The 14,703-nt window shown below is 49.6% G+C and overlaps 1 protein-coding gene across 1 annotated transcript; it reads right to left on the reverse strand.

Annotated features, from left to right (window-relative positions):
* Positions 1-3,847: 3,847 nt before the first annotated feature.
* Positions 3,848-10,778, reverse strand: YWHAH-AS1 (YWHAH antisense RNA 1). The gene is given in 3 exon segments (XM_054543369.2): positions 3,848-6,969; positions 10,426-10,636; positions 10,638-10,778. Coding segments are annotated over 3 exon segments (684 nt in total). The 3' UTR covers positions 3,848-6,637.
* Positions 10,779-14,703: the final 3,925 nt, after the last annotated feature.

A 14,703-nucleotide genomic window follows, 5' to 3' on the forward strand; every position in this document is an offset into this window, starting at 1 on the left:
ACTAGCAGTGCCAGGGGTTAACTCATTTGCCCAAAGTCGTGCAAGTTACTAATAAAAGCCAGGGTTTTAACTCGTATTTATATTGCCTGCTTTAAAGGCTTTAGAGGGGCTTTGCTAGAGAATCCAGGGGTCCTTTCCGTTTTATCCAGGGGTCCTTTCAGTTTTAATATCTATCCCCTTTTTATTCGCCAAACAGCGAATGCCTTTCAAAGCACTCTTTCATCTAAATTATCTCGTCATCTCAACAACCCTATGAATTTGGTAAGTCAGAGATTAATGACCCATTTTATAGATGAGGACACTAGAGCCCAGAGAAGGCAAATTATTTGTTCCATGTCGCACAGCACATTAGTGCCAGAGCCGGGCCTTTAACCCAGGCCTTCTGAATCCTTGTCAGAGCTCCATCTCCAAACCACTGACCTATCTATACCAGGGGGGTTCCAGGAGGGTTGGAGGCCCTCTGAGGGCTTCTCTGAGTGGTCTCATCTGTTACAGAAGCCAGTTAGAATCAGGCAGTCCATTGTGGACCAAGGGTTCATACCATAGCCCTAGTCTCGGCCAGGCAACCCCTCAATGTGGCCCTGGTCTCCAGGAAGGGTCTGCTTTTAACTGCAAACCTTGCTCTTCCCCTCAACCCCCCATGTGCCAACAGGTGAAGAAGTACTCATAAGCTTACCTACAATCGGTTTCACTGTTTCTCTTGAAGCTCTGCTGGGCATGCATGTTCTCATTGAATTCTCATCACAACCTTAGGAGTTCGGTCTTCGCTGTCCATTCCTAATAGATGCAGAAACTGGTGCTCAGGAAGGTCAAGCCGCATCCCCAAGGTCACACAGTCATGGAGAAATAATACCAACACAAGTTCACCTAACTTGAAAGTAGCCTGGCTTGAACTATGGTGATGCTCTCTCTGTTCCCACAGAATGCAGAATGGTAGCTTAAAGAGGCACCTGGGATCACGCCTGTAATCCCAGCACTTTGGGAGGCCGAGGCGGGTGGATCACAAGGTCAGGAGTTCGAGACCAGCCTGACCAACATGGTGAAATCCTGTCTCTACTAAAAATAAAAAATTAGCCAGGAGTGGTGGCATATGCCTGTAATCCCAGCTACTCAGGAGGCTGAGGCAGGAGAATCACTTGAACCCGGGAGGCAGAGGTTGCAGTGAGCTGAGATCGTGCCACTGCACTCAAGCTTGGGTGACAGAGCGAGACTCCGTCTCAAAAAAAAAAAAGAGAGAGAGAAAAAAGAAAAAGGCACCCTGGAGCTGATTCTTTTTCTCTTGGGTATGCATTTTTTCCTCAACTGAAGCTGTGGCTACTGGACCAATTCCTTGGCACTGGAAAAAGCAGACTCTGAGGACTCTGAGGGACTTGGAAATAGTTGGCCCCTGGGAAGTGACTCAGTGTCCCCAACACTCTCTCCCATTGCCCAGTTTTTCAGCTTGGTGATCTTACAGAAGGGCGTGGCTGGGCTGCTGGTAATTTGCAGCTGACCTGGAGGAGAGAAGCCCCAGTAACTTCCTTGGCCTGAATCTAAGCCCCTGCTGGAAATGAACATTTTGGCAGTTTCCTTTTCTTCCTACTCAACTTGGGCTCCCTGAAGCTCTTGCCCCTGAAGCACAGCCCAGCCACCTGGCCTGCCCTCCTGCCCTCCCAAGGGCACTGGTTTTGGAAGACACAACCAGGCAGGAGTTCCTACCTGCCACACTGCTCCCCCAAGCGCCACAGCAGCAAGGGGCAGGCACACAATCTCTCCATCAACAATTACACAGCTTCTCTGTGCCAGACACCACACACACAGGCTCGAGGGAGATGGTAGGGAACAAACCATTCTGGCCCCTGCCCTCATGGAAACTGCAGCCTCGTGGCGGAAATGCACTGCAGGTCCATAAGTGAATACATCATGGTTTCAGACGGTGATAAATGCCTTGGACAGGATGAAACAGGATAATGGCATAAACAGCAATTGGTGGGGGTTTGAGGGGGGAGGGAAGGGACTGAAGGCGAAGGGAGCAGGCACCTGAATGAGGAGGAGGCAGTTGTCTTGGTTATCTATAGACGCCTAACAAACCCCCAAACTTAGTGGCTTACAACAACCATTTATTATTTTTCATGAGTCTGGTTGGCCTGAGTGGTTCCTCTGCCTATTTCTCCTGGTCACACATGCAGCTGCATTCAGCTGGAGTCACAGCTGAGCTGGAAGGTCCAAGAAGGCCTCTCTCACACATCTGGTGGTTGGTGCTGGCTGTTGGCTGGGGTGTCTCAGATCCCATCCTCTCGCTGGTAGACCAGCTGCCTTATGTGGTAGTCTAGGAGCAGCATTCCAAGAGGGGGAAGGCACAAGCTTGCAAGGTCTCTTGAGGCCTAAGCTCCTGAACTCATAAAGGGTCACTTCTGCCACATTCTGTTGTCAGAGCAAGTCACAAGCCCAGCCCAGATTCAAAGGGCAGGGAAAGGGATGCCACTTCTTGATGTGGGGGGAGCAGCAAAGTATTTGTGGCCTTATTTATGAGACATGATCGGCCGGGTGTGGTGGCTCACACACCTGTAATCCCAGAACTTTGGGAGGCCAGGGTGGGCAGATCATTTGAGGCCAGGAGTTCAAGACCAGCCTGGCCAACATGGTGAAACTCCATCTTTGTATTTTATAAATTTATAAATATTATATTTTATATAAAAAGAGACACCATCCACATTGCAGATAGTAACAAAAATGATTTTGAGGTGTACCAAAGTTGTGATTAGTATGAAATCTTTTTTTTTTTTTAATTTTTTGAGACAGGGTCTCACTCCATTGCCCACGCTGGAGTACAGTGGCATGATCATAGCTCACTGCATCCTCAAGCTCCCAGGCTCAAACAATCCTCCTGCCTTGGCCTCCTGAGTAGGCATGCACCACAACACCTAGTTAATTAAAAAACTGTTTTTGTAGAGATAGGGTCTTGCTCCATTGCCCAGGCAGGACTGTAGCAACACAATCATAGTTCACTGCATCCTCAAACTCTTCATCTCAAGCAATCCTCCCACCTGAGCCTCCTAAGTAGCTGGGACTACAGGAGTGTGCCACCCTGCCTCGCTATTTTTTTCTTATTTTTTGTAGCAATGGGATCTCACTATTCTGCCCAGACTGGTCTTGAACTTATGCCTGGGGCTGTCTTCCTGCCTTGGCCTCCCAAAGTGCTGGGATTACAGGTGTCAGCCACCATGCCTGGCCTATGTGGCCATCTTTAATCTGCAACATCATCCATGTCAAGATCTCTGGGAAGAGTGTTCCAGGCAGAGGAAGAGCAGGTGCAAAGACCCTGGAGTAGGATGGCGTCCAGAGATCTGAGCCTTGAACAATGGTGTGATGGTTGATACTGAGTGTCAACTTGATTGGACTGAAGGATACAAAGTATTGATCCTGGGTGTGTCTGTGAGAGTGTTGCTAAGGGATATTAACATTTGACTCAGTGGACTGGGAAAGGCAGACCCACTTTTAACCTGGGTGGGCACCATCTAATCAGCTGCCAGTGCTGCTAGAATGTAAACAGGCAGAAAAAATGTAAAAGAGAGACTGGTCTAGCCTCCCAGCCTACATCTTTCTCCTGTGCTGGATGCTTCCTGCCCTCAAACATCAGACTCCAAGTTCTTCAGTTTTGAAACCGAACGAGTTTCAGTTTTGAAACTCGGACTGGCTCTCCTTGCTCCTCAGCCTGCAGATGGCCTATCGTGGGACCTTGTGATCGTGTGAGTTAATATGTAATAAGCTCCCCTTTATATATATATATATATACACACACACACATATATATACATATACATATATACACATATATATATATACACACATATATATATGCCATTAATTATGTCCCTCTAGAGAACCCTGACTAATACAAATGGGTTCTTCTACTCCCTTAGTTTCCTGTCCTGTAAAGTGGGAACTAAGGATGTCTCCCTGGCTCCTTCTAGGAATACAGGATGTAAGATGCTTTGCTTCAAGGCTGGGTTAGGATTTTGGTTATTGGCCAGTGGCAGGGAGGAGAGGCCAACACAGGAGCTCAGCTTGGCTTCCCCCAAGCTCACCAGCGTTTGTTGAGCACTGTCTGGCAGGAAGGCACAGTGCTCAGCACCACAGGTCATACCTGGAGAGTCTGAGGGTTGCTGATCTTGCCAAGCTTATGGGATAAAAAGATTGCTTGCTGCCCCAGATGTGATTGAGACATACCAGACGCATCTCAGAAGAAAAGAGCTGGGAGGACTGTGGGGCTCAGGGAAGGCCTGGAGGAGATGGGGTTCCAACAGGGCTTTGAGGGGCACATAGGATTTGGCTGAAGGAGGGGAAACTGTTGATAGGAAAAGTGTAAGGGGCTGTGGAATTTAGTAATTCACTGCAACAAATGTTTACTGAACCCCTACCATACGCCACGTGAACGGGACAGACATAGAGGCACTGTGAGGATCCAGAGGAGACACAACACAGGCCTCGAAAGGAAGTGATGATGCTTCAGAGGACTGAGGATGAGTCAGGTCAAGCACTGTGGGGCACTGGGAGGAGGAGATGATGCCAAGAGGGTTCCAATGAAAGGACATCTGCAAAGGACAGAAGGGAGGGCTTGAGTTTCTCAAGTAAAGGCAGCGAGCTGTGTCTGAAGCAGAGGGTCCATGTGGAAAAGAGTGGAGGGATGAGCTCAGGGCCAAACTGGCTCATGGGCTAACTAAAGACTTCGTCCTTTTTCCAGGCCAGGCGCGGTGGCTCACACCTGTAATCCCAGCACTTTGGGAGGCCAAGGCAAGCAGATCACTTGAGGCCAGGAGTTCGAGACCAGCCTGGCCAACATGGTGAAATTCTCTCTACTATAAGTACAAACATTAGTTGGGCATGGTGGTGCACGCCTGTAGTCTCAGCTACTCAGGAGGCTGAGGCAGAAGAAATGCTTAAACCTGGGAGACGGAGCTTGCAGTGAGCCGAGATGGCGCCACTGCACTCCAGCCTGGGCGACAGGCTTTTGAGACTCTGTCTCAAAGAGAAAGAAAGAAAAAAAAAGGCTTTGTCCTTTTTCCTGAGGGCAATGTATGTAGGAACACCAGATTTAGCAAATTAAAATACAGGTTGTCCTGTTAAATTTAGATTTCATATGAACAACAAATAATTTCTGTAGTATGTGTATGCAATTTCTGGGACGTTCTTATACTAAAATATTATTCATTATTTACTGAAATTCAGTTTTCTTTTGTTTTTTTTTTTAAGACAGGGTCACACTATGTTGCCTAGGCTGGCCTCAAACTCCTGGCCTCAAGCGATCTTCCTGCCTCAGCCTGCTGAGTAGCACTACGGGTGTGTACCACCATACCCAGCTTGAAATTCAGTTTTAACTGAGCCTCCTGTATTTTCTCTGGAGACTTTAAGTGTGGGATCATGGAAAGGTTTTAAGCAGGGCGAGGACAAGGTCAGATTTACATTTTGGGAAGCTCCCAGGATTCGTAGGAAAATAGACTGGAGGGAGACCACGAAGGGGCGGGGGATGAGGTTCCTCCTATTGTCCAGGCCAAAGAAGTGGAGGTCACCACCAGGAATGGGGCCATTGCATCATGTCTTCCAACACATCTGCCTCCCTGACTAGGCATGTAGCCTTGGATAAACCCCAGCTGATGAAGCCCCAGAGGGCTGCAGGCCAGTCAGACCCCAGCTGTGCTGTGTGAACCCCTGGCATGGTTTATTCCCTCCCAGATGCTCATCTGCCAAACAAAGGGGTCAGATGATCAGAGAGATTGTCCATGAGGGCCCTTCTGCTTCTGCCATCCTGGGGCCCTCCGCCCATCCTCTCTCTGATACCTCTCCTGGAGTGGGCCCACCAGGGTGAAAAGTCCAAACCTGAGATGCTTGGCTCCCAGGTCATCCTTCCTGTGCCTCCTTGCTCCTTCTTCCCTCCCACCATCACTCTGCCCGATGAATGCCTGAAGGGGCCCTGTGTCTCTTCTCTCCAACCTCAGGTCCCAGACCTGGTTTTGGAGAAGGGTCTCAGCCTGTGTTGACAGCCTGCGATGGGTGAAGCTAGGTCTTCGGCATTACTCGTTTCATTGAATCCTCACAGCAGTGCTACAAGGAAAGCATCATTCCCATTTCACAGATAAGGGGGACTGAGGCTCAGCAGTGCACTTGCTGACCCAGCCACACAGCTGTGCAGGGGGCAAACCTGGAGTGGAGTCCAGGTCTTGCTGGCGCCAGTACTCTGCCCTCCCGCTGTCTCCATGGATGTACCCAGGAGCCCCTAATCCCCCATTGATTTAGTGTTCGGGCTTGGTCAGCAGTCTTCTTGTCCCACTGCAGGCATGTGCAGCCCTGGCTCTTTCTGGGTTAAGCCAGGGACTGAAATGGGTCGGCAGAATGCTCATCTGTTGGGCGCTCTGTGGTTTATAAAGCCCTTTCCCATTTGTGCCCTCCTCACAACCCCATGGGGACTCTGCACGGCCCCTCCAGCTCTTGGAGGCTGCACTTTGCTGCAATGAAGGCCACATTAAATATTAACAGGGCAGCTCCTGGCCCCGCTGTGACGTCAATTACGGGGCGCTTGGTGAGGGCTGCGGATGCCTTTCCAAGGTGAAGCGGTGACCGGAATTCAGCTGGCTCGAATGGTGTCCCAGGAGGCTGGCTGTCAGGACTCGGAGAAGATGTTGCTAATGTAAGGCGTGGCAGGAATCCAAAAGCTTTCCTCTGATCCTCCTGGCTCCCTCAGGGCCTGGTGGCGTCCTGAGGCTGGTGAGATGCATTCAGTCATTTGGCAGATATTTACTGAGCACCTGCTATATGCCAAGCACAGTGCGAGGCTCTGGGGAGACGGCTGTGAATGTGATGAGGTCTTTGCATAGTGGTGCTTCCTGTGTGGTTGAAGAAAGGGAGAAACCCAGCTCTGTGGGCTAGGGCAGGTGCCCACTCCAGCCTGAGGCCAAGGGATCCTTCCAAAAGAAGTCAGGGCGATACTGAAACCTGAAGAAAGAGCCCAAGTTAGGTAGGGAAAGAGGAGGGGCGAGAGAATAGACATAGAGAATACCTTTCGAGGTCGGATCCTGGTTCTAGCTGTTCCTAGCCATTTATCTACAAATAAGGTTCCCACCATGCAGGGTTGATGTGAGGACTAAATGAAGCCATTGCTAGTGACAGCACAGGCTGGATGCATAGTGAGGTGCCCAGTGGGAGCTCATGGGTAGCTGCTGTGAAAACAGCTCTGGGCCATGCATGGTGACTCACACCTGTAATCCCAGCACTTTGGGAGGCTGAGACGAGAGGATCGCTTGCATCCAGGAGTTCAATACCAGCCAGGGCAACACACTGAGACCCTGTCTCTACAAAAAATAGAAAATTAGCCAGGCATAGTGGTGCACACCTGTAGTCAGTCCCAACTACTTGGGAGGCTGAAGCGGGAGGATCACTTGAGTCCAGGAGGTCAAGGCTGCAGTGAGCCAGGATTGCACCACTGCACTCAGCCTGGGTGACACAGGAAGACCTTGTCTAAAAAAAAAAGGAAGGAAAGGAAAGGAAGGAAAGAAGGAAGGAAAGAGAAAGGGAAGGAAGGATGGAAGGAAGGAAAGAGAAAGAGAGAGAGAGAAAAGAAAAGAAAAGAAATAGTCTGTGTCTTATATGATTCCTTTGCACTGCCAGGAATTCTTGCCCCCATTTTGTAAGCAGAGAAACTACTGAGGCTCAGAGAGGTGACCCGACATGGCCAGGGTTATACTGTGGATTAGACCCCAGGTTGGACATGTGACTCTAGGCTCTGACTTGGGCATTTTGCCATACTCCATCCACAGGCAACCGAAGCAATTATTTCAGCTCAGTGAGACACAGAATCCCACCAGTGATTCCCAGTATGAGTTCCTTGGCTGCATGTCCAAGGGTAGTCTCAGCCTTCTTTGCGATAAGGCCACAGCTATCTGATGATTAGCCCAGGGTTGGGCTTTGGGAGGCCTGGACATAGGCTTGATTTCGCTAACCTGCTGTGTGACCATGGGTGAATTACTTTCCCTCTCTGAGCCTCAGTTCCCACAGGGCCAGCGAATGACCAGCTGTTATTGTCTGGGTCTCTGATCCTCCCAGTAGTGCTGTGGCAAAGGAACTACTTTGAATTTCATATTAAAGATGAAGAACCAGGACAGGCACGATGACTCACGCCTGTAATCCCAGCAATTTGGGAGGCTGAGGCAGGCGGATCACTTGAGGTCAGGAGTTCGAGACCGGCCTAGCCAACATGGTGAGACCACGTCCATACAAAAAATACAAAAATTAGCCAGGCGTGGTGGTACGTGCCTGTAATGTCAGCTACTCAGGAGGCTGGGGCAAGAGAATTGCTTGAATCTGGGAGGCGGAGTTTGCAGTGAGCCAAAATCAGGCCACTGTACTCCAGCCTGGGCAACATGCGAGACACTGTCTCAAAAAAAAAAAAAAAAAAAGAAGATAAGGAACCAGCGGTCTGAGACGGACAAAGTGGCATGCACAAGGCTACACAATTAGCAAGTAGGGGCCAGGATTTGGGAACAGCCTGTTGCTGGCAGAGCTGGCCATCAGTCCACCATGCTGTGCTGCCTCTTGGAGTAAGAAAGCCAAACTGAATTGTCTCCAAGATCTTTATTATGGGCCTGTGATTCTGTGAGTTCCCTGCTGCCCCAGGCCTTCAGGGCTCAATGACTTCATGGGGAAGTCATTTCAGGTTGTGCTGGTCCTCCAACTGTCCCCATTTCAAGTAGGTAACAGCCCCGTAGGCAGCACTGCCTCCCTCCCTCAGACACAACCTCATTCCTCCTGAAGGAAGAGGTCTAGTGAGGACAGTGACATGCCCTTTTTATTCTCCCCCCACTGCACCGCCCCCCCACCCCGACATGCCTATTTTATGGAAAAGAAAACTGAAACTCAGGTCCAACAACTTGCCCAGGTTTCCCTAGCTACTGCGGAAGAGCTAGGATTTGAGGCTGGGTCTGGTAACTCCAGATCTTGTACTCTAAGTAACTGCAAGCTGGCCAGATTCAACAGGACAGCCCTCCTCCTTCTCTAAGCTCCCTCCCGGCTCCTGCAATCCCATCTGCCTTCCCCCTTGCTCCCTCCCTTTTCTTGCCTTTCACTCAGCTGTCATTTAACGTTAGCTGTCAGCTGATTTCAGGTGTTCCCCTCCCTGGGGTGGAAGGGGAGAGGACAAAAGATCTTGGCCACTCACAAAGGGGGCTCTGGTGATGGGAGTTTTGTAATACGCAGAAGGTGTAACCGAATTCAATTCAGCATTCATGGAGCAGCGCCTGGATCCAGGACACTCAGCCAGGCATCCCAGGGGCTCAGATGGTGAACGAAACACAGGCCCCATCCTCCAGTGCTTACAGTCTATTATAAAGGAAATGGCTGCTTCCTAAGGAAGTGGGAAGCAGAAGAGGTAAATAACAAAGAGTGTGAACCTTATAGTCAGAAAGACCTGGGTTCAAATCCTAATTCTTCATCTAATAGTAGCATGACTTTGGGTAAGAGGATGCCTTCCTGAGCTTTAATTTTTCCATCTGTTTAATGGGTGTAAGAAGAATAGCTCCCCTATTAAATGAGATATTATACTGCATTAAATGACATAACATAGTGCTTGATGCCCAGTAGCAAGCCACAGACATTCCTACCAACGTCGCTCTAGGCAGACAGTGGATACCAGACTCACAGTGGGAGTAGGTGGAAGGCGAGAGTACTTGTTGGAGAAACTGGGAAGGCTCTTTAGAGGAGGTAAGATTTCAGCTGGGTATTAAAGGAATGTAAGAAGCAGAGAATGGGGTGGAGGGATGGGAAAGGACATTCTGGAAACTCATGGGCAGAATCTGGAAACCTGGTGGGCCTAATGTGTCCAGGGAGTAGGTGATGACCTTGAGAAGATGGGCCACGGGCAGGTTATAAAGGGCCAGGTAGAGGAGTTTGTATCTTTAACAAGGGAATGGGTCCTACCCACGACCCCAGGGGCAGCTCAGTGCTGTCTCTGCAGAGGCCAGCCAGTCTCCTACAGGAGTTGGCCTTCTCATGTGGCTGTGGTCCTCTCAGATCCCTTTATCTCCTGAGTCAGGGCCAGCCTGCCACCATTATCTACAAGAAGACAGAAGGCTATAACAATCTGCTTGCCTCCTACTAACATACTGGGGAGGAAAAGATGTTTTTTAGCATAGTTGCCTGGCAGAGAACCATGGTGAAAATTCAGCGACCCTCTCCCTTGCTTCTCAGGGTGCAGTTTCAGCAGCAGCTGATGACAGTTATGCTCATAGCTCAACAGCTACAAGAATGTTCTCAGACTCTCTGAAGGTCAGGGGCAGTGGTGGGAAGACTGGTGAAGGTGGAGCAGAGCCCCTGCTCTCTGTGCTGTGGCTGGGCAAGACACTTAACCTCACTGGGACTCAGTTTCCTCATCCGTAAAATCAAAACAATAATACTGACCTTGCCTTAACCAAGAGAGAGCAGAGTAGCAAACTGCTGGCCCACGGCCTGCTATGAAGCAGGAGTTCATTACCTTCTTCGCTCCAGGTCTTGACATGGTCCAAAGACTTGTCTTTTGAAGCAACCCTGTTGTATCCTCTTGAGTTGTCATGACATTGTCTGCTGGTCTTCCAGTGGCTAAATATCCTAGACTTTCAAAGCTGAAAAAAAAAAGGTACTTTGCCATTCATCATTGCAGCCTCCCATTTCACAGATAAGAAATCCAAGGCTCGGGGTGAAGGAACAGCCTTCTCCAGCTTTCCCGGACCATGCATGACAGCCCCTCCCACCCCAGCCCACCCAGTGGGAACCATGCAAAAGCTTGAGGCAGTTATTCAGATGGTTCAAGCCAAAAGATCTAGAAAATTCTTGCTAAGAAACACAAGCTCCCAGACCATCTGCAGAACTGAAACAAAAGCCTTTTTCGCCCTCATTTTAACTGCAACTCAATAGGTGTTGGCTTTGAGCTCTCCCCCACAGCTGAGCTCCTCTGAACAAGCTGGAGGGGGGCGGGTGCCGGGACTGGGGCTCTGAGCTCCACCAGCTCATAGAACCAGCTCACAGATTGCAGCTAAGAGGACATTTTTGCACTTCTTAATGCCAAAAGCTGCCTTGGGTGCTGGTTTGCTTCCAAGGCGCGCTTTGAAAGAGGGGTAGAAGGCTCTAGATGATCCTGAAATCTCTGCGCTCAAGATGCTCTTAGTTAAGACACGGGGTGAGATTTGGTGTCAGCAAAAGGATACTGGGGTCAAAGTAGACAGTGCAAAGTTGAGGTGAGTGGGGAAGGCTTCGGATGATTGCAAGAATCTGACTCTTCTAGGCCTCAGTTTCCTCATACATATAGTGGGGCTAACAGCCTCCTTCCAAGTGAGGATGTGGGGAGATAATATGAGAGTAAAGTGTTCATCCTCAAATCAGGCAGAGGGTAAGTGATTAAAAAACAAGAGTCGAGTCGGGCGTGGTGGCTCACGCCTGTAATCCCAGCACTTTGGGAGGCTGAGGCGGGCGGATCACCTGAGGTCAGGAGTTTGAGACCAGCCTCAACATGGAGAAACCCCGTCTCTACTAAAAATACAAAATTAGCCGAGCATGGTGGTGCATGCCTGTAATCTCAGCTACCCTGGAGGCTGAGGCAGGAGAATTGCTTGAACCAGGGAGGCGGAGGTTGCGGGGAGCCGAGATCGCGCCATTGCACTCCAGCCCGGGCAACAAGAGCAAAACTCCGTCTTAAAAACAAAACAAAACAAAAAAACCCAAAACAAACAAACAAAAAAAACGAGCCGCTGTCGATGTTATTGCTGGTGGTTTTATTATCATTGGCTGGGTCGGCAAGGTCACCTTGGCTGCAGGTGGCCTACAGTGGGAGAAAAAGTTAAAATCCTATCTGGGTAACATTATTAATAATTTGTGGACAGGCAGCTGCTCCAGCTCAAGATGGTAACCATGCCAACATTGCAACGCCATCTCTCCAGAACAACATCATGTCTCCTTTGTAATATGTCCCTTGGTGTCCAGACTTCTCAGCAGCTCAGAGTGAGTGTCTCAGAGTATCCATGAGTGGAAAAACAAAAAACAAAAAAACAAAAAAAACCAGGATGTGCCTTTTCTGGGTCATCTATTCACTGGGCTCTGGTGGAGGGTTCTGGCAATGCTTTAGAAATGCGGCCCCACGTGAGGAGGAGTCGTGACCACTAGCTCAGGGTGGGATGCAAGTGACACATTTTTTTTTTTTTTTGAGCCTTGTTGTCCAGGTTGCAGTGCAATGGTGTGATCTCTGCTCACTGCAACCTCCGCCTCCAGGATTCAAGCGATTCTCCTGCCTCAGCCTCCTGAGTAGCTGGGATTACAGGTGCCCGCCACCATGCCCAGCTAATTTTTGTATTTTTAGTAGAGACGGGGTTTCACCATGTTGGTCAGGCTGGTCTCAAACTCCTGACCTCAGGTGATCCACCCACCTTGGCCTCCCTAAGTGCCGGGATTACAGGCATGAGCCAACATGCCTGGCCTTTTTTTTTTTTTGAGAGGGAGCCTCACTCTGACGCCCAGGCTGGATGGAGTGCAATGGTGCGATCTCAGCTCACTGCAACCTCTGCCTCCCGCGTTTAAGCAATTCTGCTGTCTCAGCCTCCTGAGTAGCTGGGATTACAGGCACACACCAACACACCCCGCTAATTTTTGTATTTTTAATAGAGACAGGGTTTTGCCAAGTTGGCCAAGGTGGTCTCGAACTCCTGACCTCAGGTGATCCGCCCGCCTTGGCCTCCCAAAGGGTTGGGATTACAGGCATGAGCCACCACGGCTGGCCAGTTTTTCTTTTTTAAAAATATTTTTCGTAGTCCCAACTACTCGGGAGGCCAAGGCAGGAGAATTGCTTGATGAACCTGGGAGGCAGAGGTGGCAGTGAACTGAGATCATGCCACTGCACTCCAGCCTCGGTGACAGAGAGAGACTTCATACAAAAAAAAAAAAAAAATTATATATATATATATAAAAATATATATATATATAAAATATGTGTGTGTGTGTATAATATATTTTGTTTTTGTAGAACTGGGATTTTGCCATGTTGCCCAGGCTGGTTTTGAACTCTTGGCCTCATGTGATCTTTCCACCTCGGCCTCCCAAAGCTCTGGGATTACAGGCATGAGCCACTGTGACAGGCTATTGGTCCCTTTTTACAAGTGACTTGCCAGAGGGTACTCAGCTGGTGCACTGGCAGAGTAGGATTTGAACCCAAGACAAGAACCATGTTCTTTCTCAAATCACACCACACACACGTGTTCAGGAACCCAGGGCGGGGGAGGGGGGGGGGGTTGTTCTGTTCCCCTAGTGAGACCCTGCACCAGGTGAAGACCCAGACTTGGCTCCTCTACCAGGGACCTGCTCTGAGCCCTGAGGCAACAAAGTGTGTTTGACATTAACCACTGACCACCCTCACCTCACTCAGGTGCTGTCTTTGAAGTTGTTCAAAGGCCCTGTTTATCGATAGAACGTAGAGCCTTGGGAGTAGGTGACCTGTCCCAGGTGGTGACCCTGGTTTTTATTGATGAGGCTCTTGGGCGTTAGCAACTCTCTCCCAAGAGCAAAGAAGATGGGTGCTGGTAAGAGTGTGTGGACCACACGGTGGGAGGCTCATGTATGCTTTGTATAATCTGAGTGACCCCAACAGGGGAGTCACACCTTGAGCTCTTCTCAGCTGACACCACGGGGCAGTGTGAGGCCCTCAGACCTGGGTGTCTGATGGACCTGAGTTTGAATCCTTGCTTTGCCCATTCCCAGCTGTGTGACTTTATTTAAGCCATGGAACAGTTCTGTGTCAGTTTCCTTATCTGTAAAACGGGAAGGAGGCCGGGCTCAGTGGCTCACGCCGATAGTGCCAGCACTTGGGAGGCCAAGGCGGGTGGATAGCTTGAGTACAGGAGTTCAAGACCAGCCTGGACAACATGGCGAAACCCTAGCTCTATTAAACAAACAAATTTTTAAAATTGGCTGGGCGCAGTGGCTCATGCCTGTAATCCCAGCACACTGGGAGGCTGAGGCAGGAGGAACATTTGAGGTCAGGAGTTCAAGACCAGCCTGGCCAACCTGGTGAAATCTCGTTTCTATTAAAAATACACAAAAAAAAATTAGCTGAGCGTGGTGGTGCATGCCTGCAGTCCTAGCTACTCGGGAGGCTGAGGCAGGAGAATCACTTGAACCCGGGAGGTGGAGATTGCAGTGAGCCAAGATTGTGCCACTGCACTCCAGTCTGGGCAACAGAGCGAGACTCCATCTCTCAGAGAAAAAAACAAACAAAAAAAAGACTAAAAAATCCATTTAACAGATGAGGCACAAGAGTTTAAATAATTTTCTCTGAAAAAATTAGCTGGGTGTGGTGGTGTGCGCCTTGTAGCACCAGCTACTTGGGAGGCTGAGGCAGGAGGATCGCTTGAACCTGGAAGGCGGAGGTTGCAGTGAGCTAAGAGAGCACTATTGCACTCCAGCCTGGGTGACTGGGTGAGACTCTATCTCAAAACAAAACAGAAGCCAACAAACAAAAAAACAGGAAAGGAAATCGGACCAGCCTTACAGGGGTATCTTGAGGGAAAAAAAAATTGCCCATTTCTGCAAAGCGCCTTGCCTGGTGCTAGGAACATGGTAGATGGTTCCTTAGAGTGCATGAGGATGGGGTCACCAAGGATAGGGCAGTGTGTGAAGAGGGCTCGGGACAAAGCCCTGAGGAACCCTAGTATTTCGGGG

Source organism: Pongo abelii, chromosome 23, assembly GCF_028885655.2.
Source record: "Pongo abelii isolate AG06213 chromosome 23, NHGRI_mPonAbe1-v2.0_pri, whole genome shotgun sequence".
NCBI classification, from domain to species: domain Eukaryota; kingdom Metazoa; phylum Chordata; class Mammalia; order Primates; family Hominidae; genus Pongo; species Pongo abelii.